At 37.2% G+C, this 14,611-nt stretch overlaps 6 protein-coding genes across 6 annotated transcripts; 4 read left to right on the plus strand and 2 right to left on the minus strand.

The window, feature by feature from the left end:
- Window positions 1-393: 393 nt before the first annotated feature.
- On the plus strand, window positions 394-1,788 carry RHIMIDRAFT_285564 (ribosomal protein S5 domain 2-like protein; the record flags this gene model as incomplete). The annotated part of the gene is made up of 1 exon (XM_023613292.1): window positions 394-1,788. The coding sequence occupies one exon, from the start codon at window positions 394-396 to the stop codon at window positions 1,786-1,788; it is 1,395 nt and encodes a 464-aa protein (XP_023463867.1).
- Window positions 1,789-2,356: 568 nt separating this feature from the next.
- RHIMIDRAFT_239642 (uncharacterized protein) lies at window positions 2,357-4,991 on the plus strand (the record flags this gene model as incomplete). The annotated part of the gene is made up of 7 exons (XM_023609210.1): window positions 2,357-2,417; window positions 2,466-2,579; window positions 2,632-2,899; window positions 2,947-3,693; window positions 3,813-4,190; window positions 4,247-4,375; window positions 4,703-4,991. The coding sequence occupies 7 exons, from the start codon at window positions 2,357-2,359 to the stop codon at window positions 4,989-4,991; spliced, it is 1,986 nt and encodes a 661-aa protein (XP_023463868.1).
- Window positions 4,992-5,378: 387 nt separating this feature from the next.
- RHIMIDRAFT_314765 (uncharacterized protein) lies at window positions 5,379-7,256 on the minus strand (the record flags this gene model as incomplete). The annotated part of the gene is made up of 2 exons (XM_023614958.1): window positions 6,322-7,256; window positions 5,379-6,272 (listed from the first exon to the last, which is right to left on the minus strand). Exons 1-2 carry the CDS (start codon window positions 7,206-7,208, stop codon window positions 5,381-5,383), a joined length of 1,779 nt encoding a protein of 592 aa, XP_023463869.1. The 5' UTR covers window positions 7,209-7,256.
- Window positions 7,257-7,362: 106 nt separating this feature from the next.
- RHIMIDRAFT_245294 (FAS1 domain-containing protein) lies at window positions 7,363-9,905 on the plus strand (the record flags this gene model as incomplete). The annotated part of the gene is made up of 5 exons (XM_023610176.1): window positions 7,363-7,822; window positions 7,873-8,121; window positions 8,174-8,275; window positions 8,332-8,724; window positions 8,773-9,905. The coding sequence occupies 5 exons, from the start codon at window positions 7,363-7,365 to the stop codon at window positions 9,903-9,905; spliced, it is 2,337 nt and encodes a 778-aa protein (XP_023463870.1).
- A 145-nt stretch (window positions 9,906-10,050) lies between these two features.
- RHIMIDRAFT_205449 (DNA mismatch repair protein MutL) lies at window positions 10,051-12,533 on the plus strand (the record flags this gene model as incomplete). The annotated part of the gene is made up of 10 exons (XM_023606827.1): window positions 10,051-10,113; window positions 10,168-10,305; window positions 10,352-10,524; window positions 10,581-10,674; window positions 10,729-10,867; window positions 10,923-11,117; window positions 11,167-11,427; window positions 11,556-11,857; window positions 11,933-12,091; window positions 12,138-12,533. The coding sequence occupies 10 exons, from the start codon at window positions 10,051-10,053 to the stop codon at window positions 12,531-12,533; spliced, it is 1,920 nt and encodes a 639-aa protein (XP_023463871.1).
- Window positions 12,534-12,606: 73 nt separating this feature from the next.
- Window positions 12,607-13,997, minus strand: RHIMIDRAFT_205589 (ornithine aminotransferase; the record flags this gene model as incomplete). The annotated part of the gene is made up of 3 exons (XM_023606838.1): window positions 12,607-12,860; window positions 12,914-13,887; window positions 13,939-13,997. The coding sequence occupies 3 exons, from the start codon at window positions 13,995-13,997 to the stop codon at window positions 12,607-12,609; spliced, it is 1,287 nt and encodes a 428-aa protein (XP_023463872.1).
- Window positions 13,998-14,611: the final 614 nt, after the last annotated feature.

Consider the following 14,611-nt stretch of genomic DNA (forward strand, 5'->3'; position numbering starts at 1 on the left):
AACTTCTTCAACCCCAAGACCAAGAAGTGGTCCACCAAGGCCACCGATGCTGATGGCAAGCCTCTTGAACGTGCCTTCAACATGTTCGTTTTGGATCCCATCTACCGTATCTTTGATTCTATCATGAACTTCAAGAAGGAACAAACTGCCACTCTTTTGGAAAAGTTGGAAATCACCCTCAGCTCTGACGAAAAGGATTTGGATGGTAAGGCTCTCTTGAAGGTAGTCATGCGTAAGTTCTTGCCTTGTGGTGATGCTCTTTTGGAAATGATCTGTATCCATTTGCCCTCTCCTATCACCTCTCAAGCCTACCGTTCTGCCCTCTTGTACGAAGGTCCCACTGATGACGAATGTGCCATCGGTATCCGTAACTGTGACCCCAACGGTCCTCTCATGTTGTACGTCTCCAAGATGGTTCCTACCTCTGATAAGGGTCGTTTCTATGCCTTCGGTCGTGTCTTCTCTGGTACTGTCCGTGCTGGTATGAAGGTCCGTATCCAAGGCCCCAACTATGTTCCCGGTAGCAAGAACGATCTTGCCGTCAAGTCTATTCAACGTACCGTTCTCATGATGGGTCGTAACGTTGAAGCTATTGAAGACTGTCCCGCCGGTAACATCATTGGTCTCGTTGGTGTCGATCAATTCTTGGTCAAGTCTGGTACCATCACCACCTCCGAAGTTGCCCACAACATGAAGGTCATGAAGTTCTCTGTCTCTCCTGTCGTCCAAGTCGCTGTCGAAGTCAAGAACGCCAACGATCTTCCCAAGCTCGTCGAAGGTCTCAAGCGTCTTGCCAAGTCCGACCCTTGTGTCTTGACCTACACTTCCGACTCTGGTGAACACATCGTTGCTGGTGCTGGTGAACTCCATCTTGAAATCTGTTTGAAAGATCTCGAAGAAGACCACGCTCAAGTCCCCCTCAAGGTTGGTAACCCCGTTGTCCAATACCGTGAAACTGTCACTGCTGAATCCAGCATCGACTGTCTTTCCAAGTCTCCTAACAAGCATAACCGTATCTATATGCGTGCTCTTCCTTTGGCCGACGAACTCTCTGACGAAATTGAAGCTGGTAAGATCTCTGCCAAGGATGATTTCAAGTCTCGTGCTCGTGTCCTTGCCGACAAGTACGAATGGGATGTTACCGAAGCCCGTAAGATCTGGTGTTTCGGTCCTGACGGCACCGGCCCCAACTTGTTGGTTGATATCACCAAGCAAGTCCAATACCTCGGTGAAATCAAGGATTCTTGTGTCGCTGCCTTCCAATGGGCCACCAAGGAAGGTCCTGTTGCCGAAGAAAACCTCCGTGGTTGTCGTTTCAACATTTTGGATGTCACTCTTCACGCTGATGCTATTCACCGTGGTGGTGGACAAATCATTCCTACTTGTCGTCGTGTAGTCTATGCTTCCGTTCTTACCGCCTCTCCTGGTATTCAAGAACCCGTCTACCTTGTTGAAATCCAATGTCCTGACTCTGCTATCGGTGGTATCTACTCTTGTCTCAACAAGCGTCGTGGTCAAGTCTTCTCTGAAGAACAAAAGCCTGGTACTCCTATTGTCAACGTCAAGGCCTACTTGCCCATTAACGAATCTTTCGGTTTCAACGCTGATCTTCGTTCCGCCACCTCTGGTCAAGCTTTCCCTCAAGCTGTCTTTGATCACTGGCAACTCATGTCCGGTAACCCCTTGGAAGCCGGTAACAAGGTCTACGACATTGTCCGTGATGTCCGTACCAGAAAGGGTCTTACCCCTGATATTCCTGGTCTTGACAAGTACTACGATAAGCTTTAAATGCTTCCTTATTCATTTTCATCTATTCTTGTTATTAATAAAGAAACATGACATAATTTTGTACATATATCACTCTAATTATCCCAATCGAGTATAGCGATAGAGGCTTCCGTGATATTGTTCTTACCTTGAGAAGCAGCAATAAAAATGATAGACTTCGTCAAGGACGTGATTTTGAGTAAGACTTTCAACTTATCGCCCAAACACATGCTGCATAGGTGTGTACGAAGTACGTACTGCTATTCCCTCATGGAACATATGGTTGGCATTACAGTTGATGCCTCTCCTCTTCCTTCTTTACCGTTGCTTCTTCGATCACCGCTTCTGGTGTTTAGATGATGTTCCATGATCATCGTGTGCCATTTTAGTATCCTTATTCCATCACTTTTAAAAAGATAACTACTTTGAAGGCCACAGTAAAATGCACAGTGTATCAAAAGTGGAGTATTTTTCATTTCAGCATTTTATTATTAAGGAAAACATGGTTAAATAAAAAGCTAATCATTAATTTAATATTACAACGCTATCCGTAGCTATTTTCCCTTTTTCCTTTTTTCTTTACTCCAACATGAACCGAAAGAAAGGTGATGATCCTCCGCCTCCAAAGGCAAAGCTCAACAAAGGGAGAGGTGTGTAAGCTATAAGGTTGATATGGCATTGATTAAGGGTTCATTTAGCCGTCGATTGCGGGTTTCCTTCTTTGTTTGCACAAACGCAAACACATTTATTCAAAAATACAGCTTTTGGAGCAAATGATGATGACTTTCAAGAAACTTCATTACTTGGAAAAGGTAAAGATAGCATCTATTAATTCCATCTTTTTTTAACTGAATGTCGCAATAGACAAGAACATCCGTACTACTTCGAAAGTTTCTACAAAAGACATATCTACTCTTGGCTCTTCAAATGCTGTTACCAGTGAAAAAATATCTATGACTGCAGTCAATAAAGATACTAGCGCTGAAGCTGTATTACCTGCTCCTATTCCTTCCATTAGCTGCACTTTTACTCCCATCAAGACCTCCAAGAAATATAAAGACAAGGCTGATAAGACTGAAGCACTTAAAAAGAGGAAAGAAGGAATAAGGCGTCAAATAATGAGCAAAAACAAGTACAATGTCCTTCTTGTGGTGGAACCGATCACTCTTGCTCCTCCAGCAAGTTGCGTCCTATGAATAAGTCAAAAACGAAGCTTTCAAAGCCCAAGAATACCGTCGTGAAAACTTTTGTAATTAATACATCTTTGGCTAATAACTGTAGATATCCCAAGTTTGTTACATTGATCCAAGAAGTAGTTGATCACATTACTCAACCTGTATATGATGGACCCATTTTTGCTAATCACTATTTCTTGAAACTTCTTAAAAATGGTGAAGGGCTACCTGTGATCACTCAAAATCTGTTCTATAATATATTTTCCATCTTTGCTGGCCAAGGAAAGCATACCTCTGACAGTATCAAGAGCTTCAAGGCTTTTTGTGAATCTACTTCTCTTACGCCATCTGAGTTGGACAAGTATGCAAATAAAAGATATGTGATCATTATATCTTCTATGACTAAGCAATATGAGACACTGGTCCGCAACTACGTATGTTCTACTTATGAAAATCGAGCTATCAGACATATTCTTAATGTCCTGTCAGAAAAGGCTTCTTACTTCTGTGGCAATAGCTTAACAGTCAAACAGCGCAAGTCTTTAGCCAAACGTGTTTTTCAACAAAAGATAAATCTCAAGTCTGCCTGGCCATCCATTGTTAGCCGAGTTGAACGGCATGAAGCCATTGTCAATAACTTTCTTACTTTCTGGTCAACGTACAATGCTTCCAATGATGCTGATGTCTCAAGTGAAGCTGATCTGTATGCCAAACCTCAATGCTACATGAAATGGTTACACTTTATACAGAAGTAAATGGAGCAAAAGAAGCTCATTCAAGAACTGAAACCTCAAGACAAAGCATCAAGCAGTTATGTCCATAGAAAGTTACAAGAGCTTCCTTTTGTAAGTTGAATACAAGCAAGTACAGATCATTAAGAGAAAGCACATTGACCGCTAACAATTCTAACAAGACCTTGGAAAAAACAAGCAAGCTTAGAAATATTGATAAAAAAGATATTGATGCTGTTCAAGCCTTTATCAAAACAGTACAAGCAAGAATTCAAGACAAGACCTTCATGCCTTTTAAGTACATTGACCCTCGAGGATTAAGATACTTTTCTTTACTTCCTTTGTACAAGATTGATTCTCAATCTTTCTGGAAGCTTGCTAAACAACGTGACAATAAGATTAAACCGGGCCAAAAGAATGATAATGACTTAAAGTTATGGTATTTTAATGTCTTTGATTTTTCAAAAATAAGTTACAAGACACTTGAAAGCTTGACTTTACGTCCAAAGAAGTCTGCGTATGTATGCTTATATGTCTTTTTTTTTTTGGTCTAAACAAATGTTATCATTGTAGAAATGTGATCATCACTGATCGTTATGCTATATACTTTAAGAAAACTGTTGCTATCCAAGATGAGCCTAGAAGAGAACCAAAGGCACCCAAGGATTTTGCTGATATAGTTGACGATACAGAATTTGGAATGTTGATCCTGATATATTAACTATCTTTACTGCGGCTGACTCTACAGAACATGAGCATATCCGAACAACAAGTTTGGAAGAATACTATCATTTGTGTGGTTATAATCTTGCTATAAGAAGACGAAAAGAACACCAAAAGTGTCATTTAGACGAATTTAAGTATATTAGTGGATACCTACTTTAAAAACTGGAAACTTGGCCTCATTTTTACTAGCTGTCTCTCCACGTCTACAGAGCTATCAAAGAATCCATAACTACTACTGTCAAGATAAATGTTATGTCGCTCTCTTACATGACATACATTTTAATAACATTGCGTATGGTATAGGTCTCAAAAGCTAAAGTTCAAAACGTATATCAACAAGCAAAAAGGAACTCAAGAAATTGTTAAAAGACTCTTTGACAACAGCAAGAAGTATGGCACATCAAGCACCGTTGGCGCTAAAAGCCAAATCCTAGTCAAAAGCAAACACATACCTCTACCTCCTGCTGACCTCCCTTCTTCCTCTCAACGGAAGCGAATCATTGCGTTTGAAAATGGCTCTTTTGGCTCAAGTATGAAAGGAAAACGGGCTGCACCTATTAGACGTATTACTGAAGAAATCAAACGAAAATGAAGACAGTCTAATGGGGGCCCAATTTGCTTATGTTGATGAGTCAGATCTGTAACAAGTGCAAATCCAAACAATTAAATAATATCTCCATTACTGGATTAAAGCGAAGAGTACATGCTGCCCTTAAGTGTGAATCTTGTGTCTATAACGGCAGTGCATTCCTTAACGCCTCGGTAAGTATAAAATGAACAATGCATTATTTTTTATTTATTAGTCTTCAAGTTAGACCTTTAAACTGTCAATTTCGCATGTGTCTTTGCTGTTTATTATCAGTCTATGTTCTTGATAGTATGAGCTCATGTAAGCAAGAGGATCTTAAATGCTGAACAAGTACACTACTCACTACTCATTAAGAATGTTATACAACACGTATAAAAGACAAGATTGATGGTTTATCTATGATTCATGTTTAATAATGAATTTTCATTAAAGAATAACAATCTCCTTATTAAATCCGCTTCGTATTGTTTGTCTAGTTGTCTCATTCGCTCTTCTGTCTCTTCATCTTCTTGTTCATTCATATCGTCGTCATCTTCGTAATATGTGCTGCTTTCTTCTTCTTTTATGTCACTGAATGCAGGCATTCTTATATATCTATCATTTTCTCTAACATAATATGGCTGTAATTTATCTTGATCATCGACTGGCTGTAGCATTTCATCCTCCAAGTTTTCTTCCTCAGCGACAGAATCTGATTCATCGTTGTCATACTCTTGTGTATCAGGATTCAATACAGTGTCATTATTTTGTTTTAGCACACCAGCTTCCATCGCCTTATCATCCTTTGGTTCATTAACCATCTCATTTGTACTATTGCTTGCTTCATTAGTGTCTTTTTCATATTCTTCTTCATCCTCTTCTTCATGCTCTTCTTCGCCCTCCCCTTCATCTCTTTCATTATCTTCACCATCGCTCTTCTCTTTATTTTCTTCATCGTCATCCTCTTCTTCGTCCACTTCGCTAGGAGAAAGCTGTCTTCGTCTCTTTGCAAGGAAGCTACTGGATTTATTATTACTAAAGACAGATCGATGTACTCCATAGAGCATAGACATGATGTCTAAATTCTTTAGCCTTGAATCCCTTGAGTGGGTTAATAATGATTTCCATAGTCTTTCTCTTTTTGCTATCACATGATTCATCAAGCTTCTGGTAACCACCTTATCTGAGTCATGAATAAGTTCGGTATATAAGGAGGCAATGATGTCTATAACAAAATGCTTTACAAGTTGATAATATTGTACAATTGAACTAGACAAGATGGTCATATCGTTGGTATTTGAGAAGCTATAGAAAAGTCAGCCTTTTATTATTTACATATGCTATTATACTTTACATTGAACTCATTGATGAAAAGTTGAATATATCAAATAAATCTAACGCCTTTTGTAAACACTCTGGTTGTGAATCGAGTACTTCTTGATGTTTTGCATACACTTTAGTTTCAAGCATAAATTGTAATAATTCAGCAAATCTATTTTCTTGAACTATAAATAACGGTGACATCTCTCTCGCGGAATATGCATCATCCATGGGTTCCTTTTTGATAACGCGTGAAGCTGCTTCTAGTACTTTTATATAGTTAGCCACTTCTACTACTGTCTTCGTTGGTCCCACGCGTCGACTAATTTCAGCTATATCTCCTTTACTACATCTTTCTAACGCTATAAAAAATCTCTTTTTTTCGTTAGGTGTCCAACAGGATGAACCTATTATCGTTTCACCCTCAAACTCCTCCCCCTCTTCTTCTTCGTCGTCTGATTCTTGACATTCTTTTAAAAAGCTGTTATATGTTTCAATATGTAAAGGTAATCTGGTTGAATGAATAGTTTGTCCTGAAAGTAAGTATTGATGCTGAAGAGAAGAAAGGATGCGATTAAAAATGTAAAGAGCTGGTTTATGTTCAATTGTCAGACGAGACTGTGCTGGTGATATTGGGATATTATTTTCTATAGGAATCAACATTTGAATACTCTTCTTTAACCTCTTATGTTTCATTTTTGGTTGTCGTTTATTTTTGTTGATTACAGAATTTGATGTGTAGTATTTATATTCTTCAGCGAAAAGTTTATAACCAGCTTCTGATCCATTGAACCAGATCTTATTTAAGGCAAGTAGTAATTGCTTTGTCTTTGCTTTCTTATTTTTATCATTTTCTACTTGATTTGAATCTGTTTGAACATTGTCTTCGATGGATAAAGCAGCTCTCTTTTGTGGCAACATTGCATACTCGTTTTAAAATTACACTATTTTTTTTATTTTTATTTTTTTTATAAAATGCAAGTCCTTTTCTCCGCTTCTCTTGGAATTTTAAAGTTGCATAACTTTTTTTTTTGGATTCTTTTTTCTCCTTCTTTTCTCTTTTGTGCGTGCGCCCATGAATACATTGTTTATATTTTTGTTATTCATCAAATTGATTACAGCCTATAAGACAATTATAGACGTTCTCTCTGAAGATGAACAATTTTCGACTCTTATCAGTCATTTACAGCATACAAGACTTATACCTTTCATCAACAGCTTAGAAGGAGGCACATTTTTTGCACCAGATAATCATGCATTTGAGCAATACAACGGACAGATGACAAAAGATATACTACTATATCATCTATTACCCATTGAATTTAAATCACATGACTTCAGAAATGGTCAAGTGATTGAATCAATGTATTATCGACCTGAATATCTCAAAAGTGGACAAAGATTAAAGATTATAAAAAAGTTGAATTTATTTTATTATGTAAATGAAGCTAGGATCATAAAGAAGGATGTATTTGTTAATAGAAATACAACAATTCATGTTATCGGAAGTGTATTGGAACCACCTAAACCAATAGGTAAGACATAGATAAGCGCTATCTCATATTCTTTTCTAAGCATTTTATAGCTAAGCTACTTGAATTTTATGATAAAAAGCTACATGATTTAATAGATAGAGCAGATATTCCTTTATGGGTTAAAGATAAACCATTTACAACTTTTATTTCTTCAAAATATTTACTAGACAAGTTTAATCAAATTGAAAGAAATTATTTATTATCCAAACCAGGAATTGAAGACTTGAAGAGTATTTTAAAACACAATATCATTTCTGAGTCTATCTATTTAGACAATCATTCATTGGGTGAAACACGATGTAAGTCAATTAACTATTGAACAGAAAGGAGGAGGCTAAAGTGATGCGATAGATCAAACAGAGTCTGGTCAAACAGTAATCATCAATGTACAAGATGATGAAATCACTGTGAATGGGTTGAGGGTATTAGAAAAGGATAAAATTGCTGCTAATGGTAAGCATTATCTTTATATATAGGCACATTTAGCTTATATATATTCTTTAAAATAGGGGTTATTCATGTATTAGAAGATATGATGTATAATTCAATCGATTTTGATAGTCGAAAGTATCTCATCGGACTCAACGCAACCAAATTTATTTCATTAATGGATCACTATGGATTAGGCAACTATCTAAACAATCAGACTACAAACAAGACAATATTAGCACCTATGAATGACGTAATAGATGAAGATGATATACCAAACAATCAGAAATTACAATGGCTAAGTTATCATATCATTGATGGTGCTTGGAGTTCAAAAGATTTATATGACAATATGCTATTAGCTACCAAATATCATTCACCTCAATTGAATGATCAGCCTCAACGTTTAGTTGTCAATATAGACCAGACCATCATGTTTGGTGGTGGCCATTCAAGAGTGGTTGGGAAAGAAGGTAATGCTACTATAGAATCATCAACCATAGCGTCTAATGAGTGAATAGTATCTATCAAGGGAAATGAAATTTACAAGCTATCTAATCCCCTAAGTTTACCCACGGATATATTTACCACACTTGTCATTGACTTGGATGTATCAAGCTTTATCTCAGCTTTGTATGTCTCTGGCGTCGTAAATGACATTAAGACTGCCAAGGCGATCACTCTATTTGCACCTATAAATGATGCATTTAAATCCCTTGGTCTTCTTTCCCGATACTTACTTCATCCCTCTGGTCATTCTGATCTACAAACCATTCTTCAATATCACGTTGCCTTAACTCCACTATACCACAGTAATATATTAAATACTGTTCAGCAAACAAAAACTCTGGTCAATGATACTCTGTTCATCAATGGAAGTAACCATCATCAAATTTGGTTAGGAAGGAACAGGCATGCATTAGAAGCAGAAGAACAGAGTGAACTAGTAGCAACTGATATTCTAGTCTCTAATGGTGTAGTTCATAAAGTGAGCAAGCTTTTAATTCCTGACAGAGTTAATATTACCCATCGCCATTTGTTAAATGGAATCAATGCTAACTTGATGGAAAGCATATTGAAACAGACAGGCTTGATCGATCAGATAGACATGACGGATTGGATAATTTTGGTTCCTACTGATAAAGCCTTTGAACAGATTGATCTAGAATCCATGTGGAATGATACGACTCAATTAGAACGCATAGCTAAGCTTCATATCTTGTCTCGAAACCATAGGTTGCCTTTACTAGGCGAGCAAGAATATGAGACATTATTATCTGAAGATAGAGTCATCCTGAGAGATGCAGGTTCAGGTAATAAGATAATCAAGGTTCGTGGACAACCCTTGGGTACCCATGCTCATGTGCTTGATATCGGCTATGTAACTACTGGAAATCGGTTGGGTGGTATCATAGAAATAGATTCAGTTCTCTTTCCTGTCGAACGGGGTATATTCGGGTTACCTTTGACATGGTCAATTACAATCACCAGCATTTTCTGGATTGCTTGTATTATTTCTTTATTTGCAGTCTGCTACAGACTTGGCAAGAAGTGGAATAGAAAGCAGAGTGGTTATGTCTCTATTTCGGATACTCCACAAATTGATATTGCACAACAAGAAGAAGCTGAAGCTAGTCATCGCATATATCAATAAAATCTTTCAAATAAACCTAACTAAATGGCATTGCTTTATTGTAAAAGTAGCCTTTATGCTCAACGGAAAAGTCTGACTTTTGAAGTCACTATGAGTTCAATTTAGAACCAAAGTCAGAAAATAATAGCTTCTGCTTAATTTTGTAATGTCAACTCCAAGCATCAAGAAATTAGATCAAGCAGTTGTTAATAGAATTGCTGCAGGAGAAGTAAATTAGAAACAACCCCATAGTATAAATCGACCTTTAACTGTGCTTCATTAGGTGATTCAACGTCCTGCTAATGCTCTGAAGGAATTAATTGAAAATTCGTTGGATGCAGGCTCAACCCAGATTCAAATTTCAATAAAGGATGGTGGTTTAAAGCTATTACAGATTCAAGACAATGGACATGGAATAAGAGTAAGCATAATGAACAGTAACTTTGCTTATCTAACAGTAATGACAGAAAGAGGACATGGCCATTGTCTGTGAACGCTTTACGACGAGTAAGCTGTCAAAATTTGAAGATCTATCACAAATTGCAACCTACGGCTTTCGTGGCGAGGCCTTGGCAAGTATTTCACATGTAGCACATGTCACCATAACAACCAAAACCGCTGATTCACCATGTGCATATAGGTAAACCTACTACGGATGATCACATACATACATACATTGACTTATATTTAAAATAGAGCATCCTATTCAGATGGAAAGCTCGTACCTGCTCGTCCAGGGCAAAGTGCAGACCCAAAGCCGTGTGCAGGGAATAATGGAACACAAATAACAGTAAGAGCATAATGAGAGAATAGTAACAATAGATATTAATAATTTGGATGATAGGCAGAGGATTTATTTTATAATGTCCCAACCAGACGAAAAGCACTCAAGTCAGCCAGCGAAGAATATAACAGAATATTAGATATTACAACACGTTATGCTGTTCACAATTCAGGTGTTAGCTTTACTTGTAGAAAGGTTTGTTTTGAGAAATGATGTTTATGCAGTATATTCATGCTAGTCTTTGTTAAAGTTAGGGACAAATGTATCCGATATACAAACACCGACAGGAGCTAGTACTCTGGATAACATTCGGCTGCTGTATGGATCGGTGGCATCAGAATTACTACCTGTAGAAAAAGGCTTTGAAGAAGTAGAGTTTAAGTTAAAAGGGTATATATCGAATGCAAACTATAGCTCAAAAAGAACGACATTCTTGCTGTTTATCAATCGTAAGTGGAAAAAAAGTTTAAGCAGTATGAGACTCATATCATAAAATAGATCGAGCCGTAGACAGCTTAAATATTAAGAGAGCAATTGAAAACCTTTATTCATCATTATTACCTAAAGGTGGACATCCATTTGTTTATCTTAGCTTAGAGATAAATCCAAGGAATGTCGATGTGAATGTTCATCCAACAAAGAAAGAAGTTCATTTTTTATATGAAGACAGAGTTGTGGAGGGTATAATCAGCGCATTTCAAAGCGTATTGGAGAATGCGAATAGTTCTCGAACATTTTATACGCAAGTACTGCTTCCAGGTGCATCCAAGCCAAATATGCAAGGTAACCATAGTAAAGATGATTTACAAGGCACACATATTAATTCATGGCAGAAAAAAGATCAGAAAAGCCTATATCGCGACCATCATCATCATCATCAAATACAGTGGCTGAGTACAGATATGTTCGAACAGACAGTAAAATGAATCAACTAGAAACATTTGGCTATTCGATCCAACCTAAAAGATCACGTACAGAGAATGACATGGATCAAGCAAACGAAATGCCCTTGATTGAAGTGACTAAAAAACCAAGGGTAGAGGTTCGACTAACCAGCCTATTACAGTTGCGTAAAGAAGTCAAAAAAGATGAAATACCAGAGTTGACATCTGTATTTCAAAACCATACATTCATTGGCTGTGTTGATGATAGATTAGCCTTAATACAATATGAACAGGATATATTCCTTGTGAACTATAACATAGCAAGGTAAAGAAAGAAAAGAAAGAGGGAGAGAGTATACTCAAGTGTGTATAGTGAAGAGTTATTTTATCAAATTGCCCTTTCTGAATTTTGTAATATGGGAGAACTCAAATTATCGAAGCCTATGTCAATAAAGGACTGTGTTCTTATGGCTATAGAATACGAAGCAGCAAAAGGGAATTTACCAGATGAATTACAAGATGCAAATACGATCGCAGCAGTAAGTTTAATAGCTATACAAACATGAGTTGTTAATCATGAATCAGACAATATCTGAGGTACTCGTGTCAAGAGCTGATATGTTGAAAGAATATTTCTCAATGACAATATCACCTGACGGGTTCCTCCTTGGACTTCCAATGTTGATTAAAGATTATGTACCGTGTATGGACAAACTACCTTTATTTTTATTAAGATTAGGTACTGAAGTCGACTGGGAATCAGAAAAGAAGTGTTTTGAAACGTTTTCAAGAGAACTTGCAATATTTTATTGTGCAGATCCTTTAAAGGATGATCAAGAAAAAGAACGGTTCTTATATCAAGTTCAACATTATCTATTTCCTTGCTTCAAGACTCATTTTATAGCTACAAACATATTACAATCCCATGTTTATCCATTAGCAAATTTAACAGATTTATACAAAATATTTGAAAGATGTTAATTCTATTTATAAAAAGCTGAATATATATGTAAATGTGTGTGAATATATATAAATGTATATAAAATGTGCAAATTTAGTGTTCAAGTTCATTAGGAACATCTTCCTTCTTCATATTAACAATATCCTTCAAAGCACCAGCAATGATGTCAACACCCTTCATCAACTCTTCCTCTGTAATACAAAGAGGAGGAGCTAAACGGATAATGTTCACGTGAGTAGGTTTAGCCAACAAGCCTCTAGATTTGAGTAACAAGCAAAGTTCCCAGGCTGTTCTTTCGGACTTTGATTCATCAATGACAATTGCATTCAAGAGACCACGGCCACGAACTGGAGTAGATATGGTTAATAAGAGTAAAAAATAAGACTATGTAAATATTTACCAGTCTTGATTAAAGGACTGTTGATATTCTTGAGTGCTTCTCTGAACTTTTGACCCAACTTTTCAGAGTTTTCAACCAAGTTTTCTTCCTTGATGACTTCAAGTGCAGCAATAGCAGCAGCACAACCAAGAGGGTTACCACCATAAGTAGAACCATGTTCTCCTGGCTTAATGCATAACATGACGTCACGGTCAGCCAAGACTGCAGAAACAGGGTAAACACCACCAGAGAGAGCTTTACCGAGAAGGACGATATCAGGGCGAACGTTGTCATGGTCAACACAAAGCATCTTTCCTGTACGGCCAAGACCAGTCTGAATTTCATCAGCAATAAAGAGCACATTATGCTTCTTACAGAGTTCATAGGCCTTCTTCAAGTAACCATCATCAGGAACCATGATACCAGCTTCACCTTGAATAGGTTCAACCAAAAAGGCAGCTACATTCTTACCAACAGCATTAAGTACCTTTTCCAAGTCTTCCAAGTTGTTGTATCTGATAGTAGTCTCAGTTACATTAGGACCAACCAGAGGAAGGTAAGGACCAAATCCGGAATAAGAATCAGGATCGGTAGACATCGAGATGACACCAGTCGTACGACCATGGAAATTGTTTTCACAACTCAAGACAATAGCTTCATTTTCCTTGATGCCTTTCTTTTCATAACCCCACTTACGAGCCAATTTGATAGCAGTTTCAACAGCTTCAGCGCCAGTATTCATTGGTAAAACCATGTCATATCCAAAGTAATCATGAATATATTCGGCATAAGCACTATAGATGTCATTATAGAATGCTCTGGAGGACAAGGTCAATTTCTGTGCTTGATCACACAAAGCCTTAACGATCTTGGGATGACAGTGACCTTGATTGACAGCGGAATAAGCAGACAAGAAGTCCATATACTTCTTTCCCTCGGGATCAGTAACCCAAATACCCTTTGCTTCAGAGAATACAACAGGAAGAGGGTGGTAGCTAAACTATATGTTAGCAAGCATTCAATAAGCACCAAGTCATAATACTTACTTGTGAGCACCAAAAGTAGCTTCCTTTTCAACGACTTGCTTGCTAGAGAGATGAACCATTTTTGTTTTGTTTTATTTGAAAGAAAGAAGAAGAGAAGCTAACCGAATTGAAAGGTTTATAATATACAGATAATCCCTAAACTCTGATTGGTTACATGTGACACATCAATTTCACACGGTATAATTTTGTTCAGTGTATGGAATTATCAAATTTAAGATCAGATATAGTTTAGATTCATGTGTTCCTATGGAAATAAGGGGATATCCAGTGCATATGCTCATTCCTGACTCCTCTTCATCTGATATCGTTGCTAGTAATCCTGGGAATATTCTAGTCACTCTTAACCCGTTTCTTCCCATCAAGGACAGAGTAAGAATATCTGTTTAAGGCTCCGCATTCATCAGCTTTTTGTTGAGTTGTTCTTACTGTTGCTGATTTACTGATCCATGATGATAAATTATATGTATATTGAATACTATGCAAGAGACTACGTTGTTACTACATAACACGAGTAGAGTTATTGAATAAAAGATTTTGAAAGTATTTTATGACACGATAATATCATTCACTAGAAACATCACATTTGTTTAACTCTTAGTCCTTTGAATGTACCACTTCATCGACGTCATAAAGAAGGTTTGTTTGTTACACTTTAGGTGACTTCCGCCCTTAC

This window comes from Rhizopus microsporus (assembly GCF_002708625.1).
Source record: "Rhizopus microsporus ATCC 52813 unplaced genomic scaffold scaffold_14, whole genome shotgun sequence".
Classification (NCBI taxonomy): domain Eukaryota; kingdom Fungi; phylum Mucoromycota; class Mucoromycetes; order Mucorales; family Rhizopodaceae; genus Rhizopus; species Rhizopus microsporus.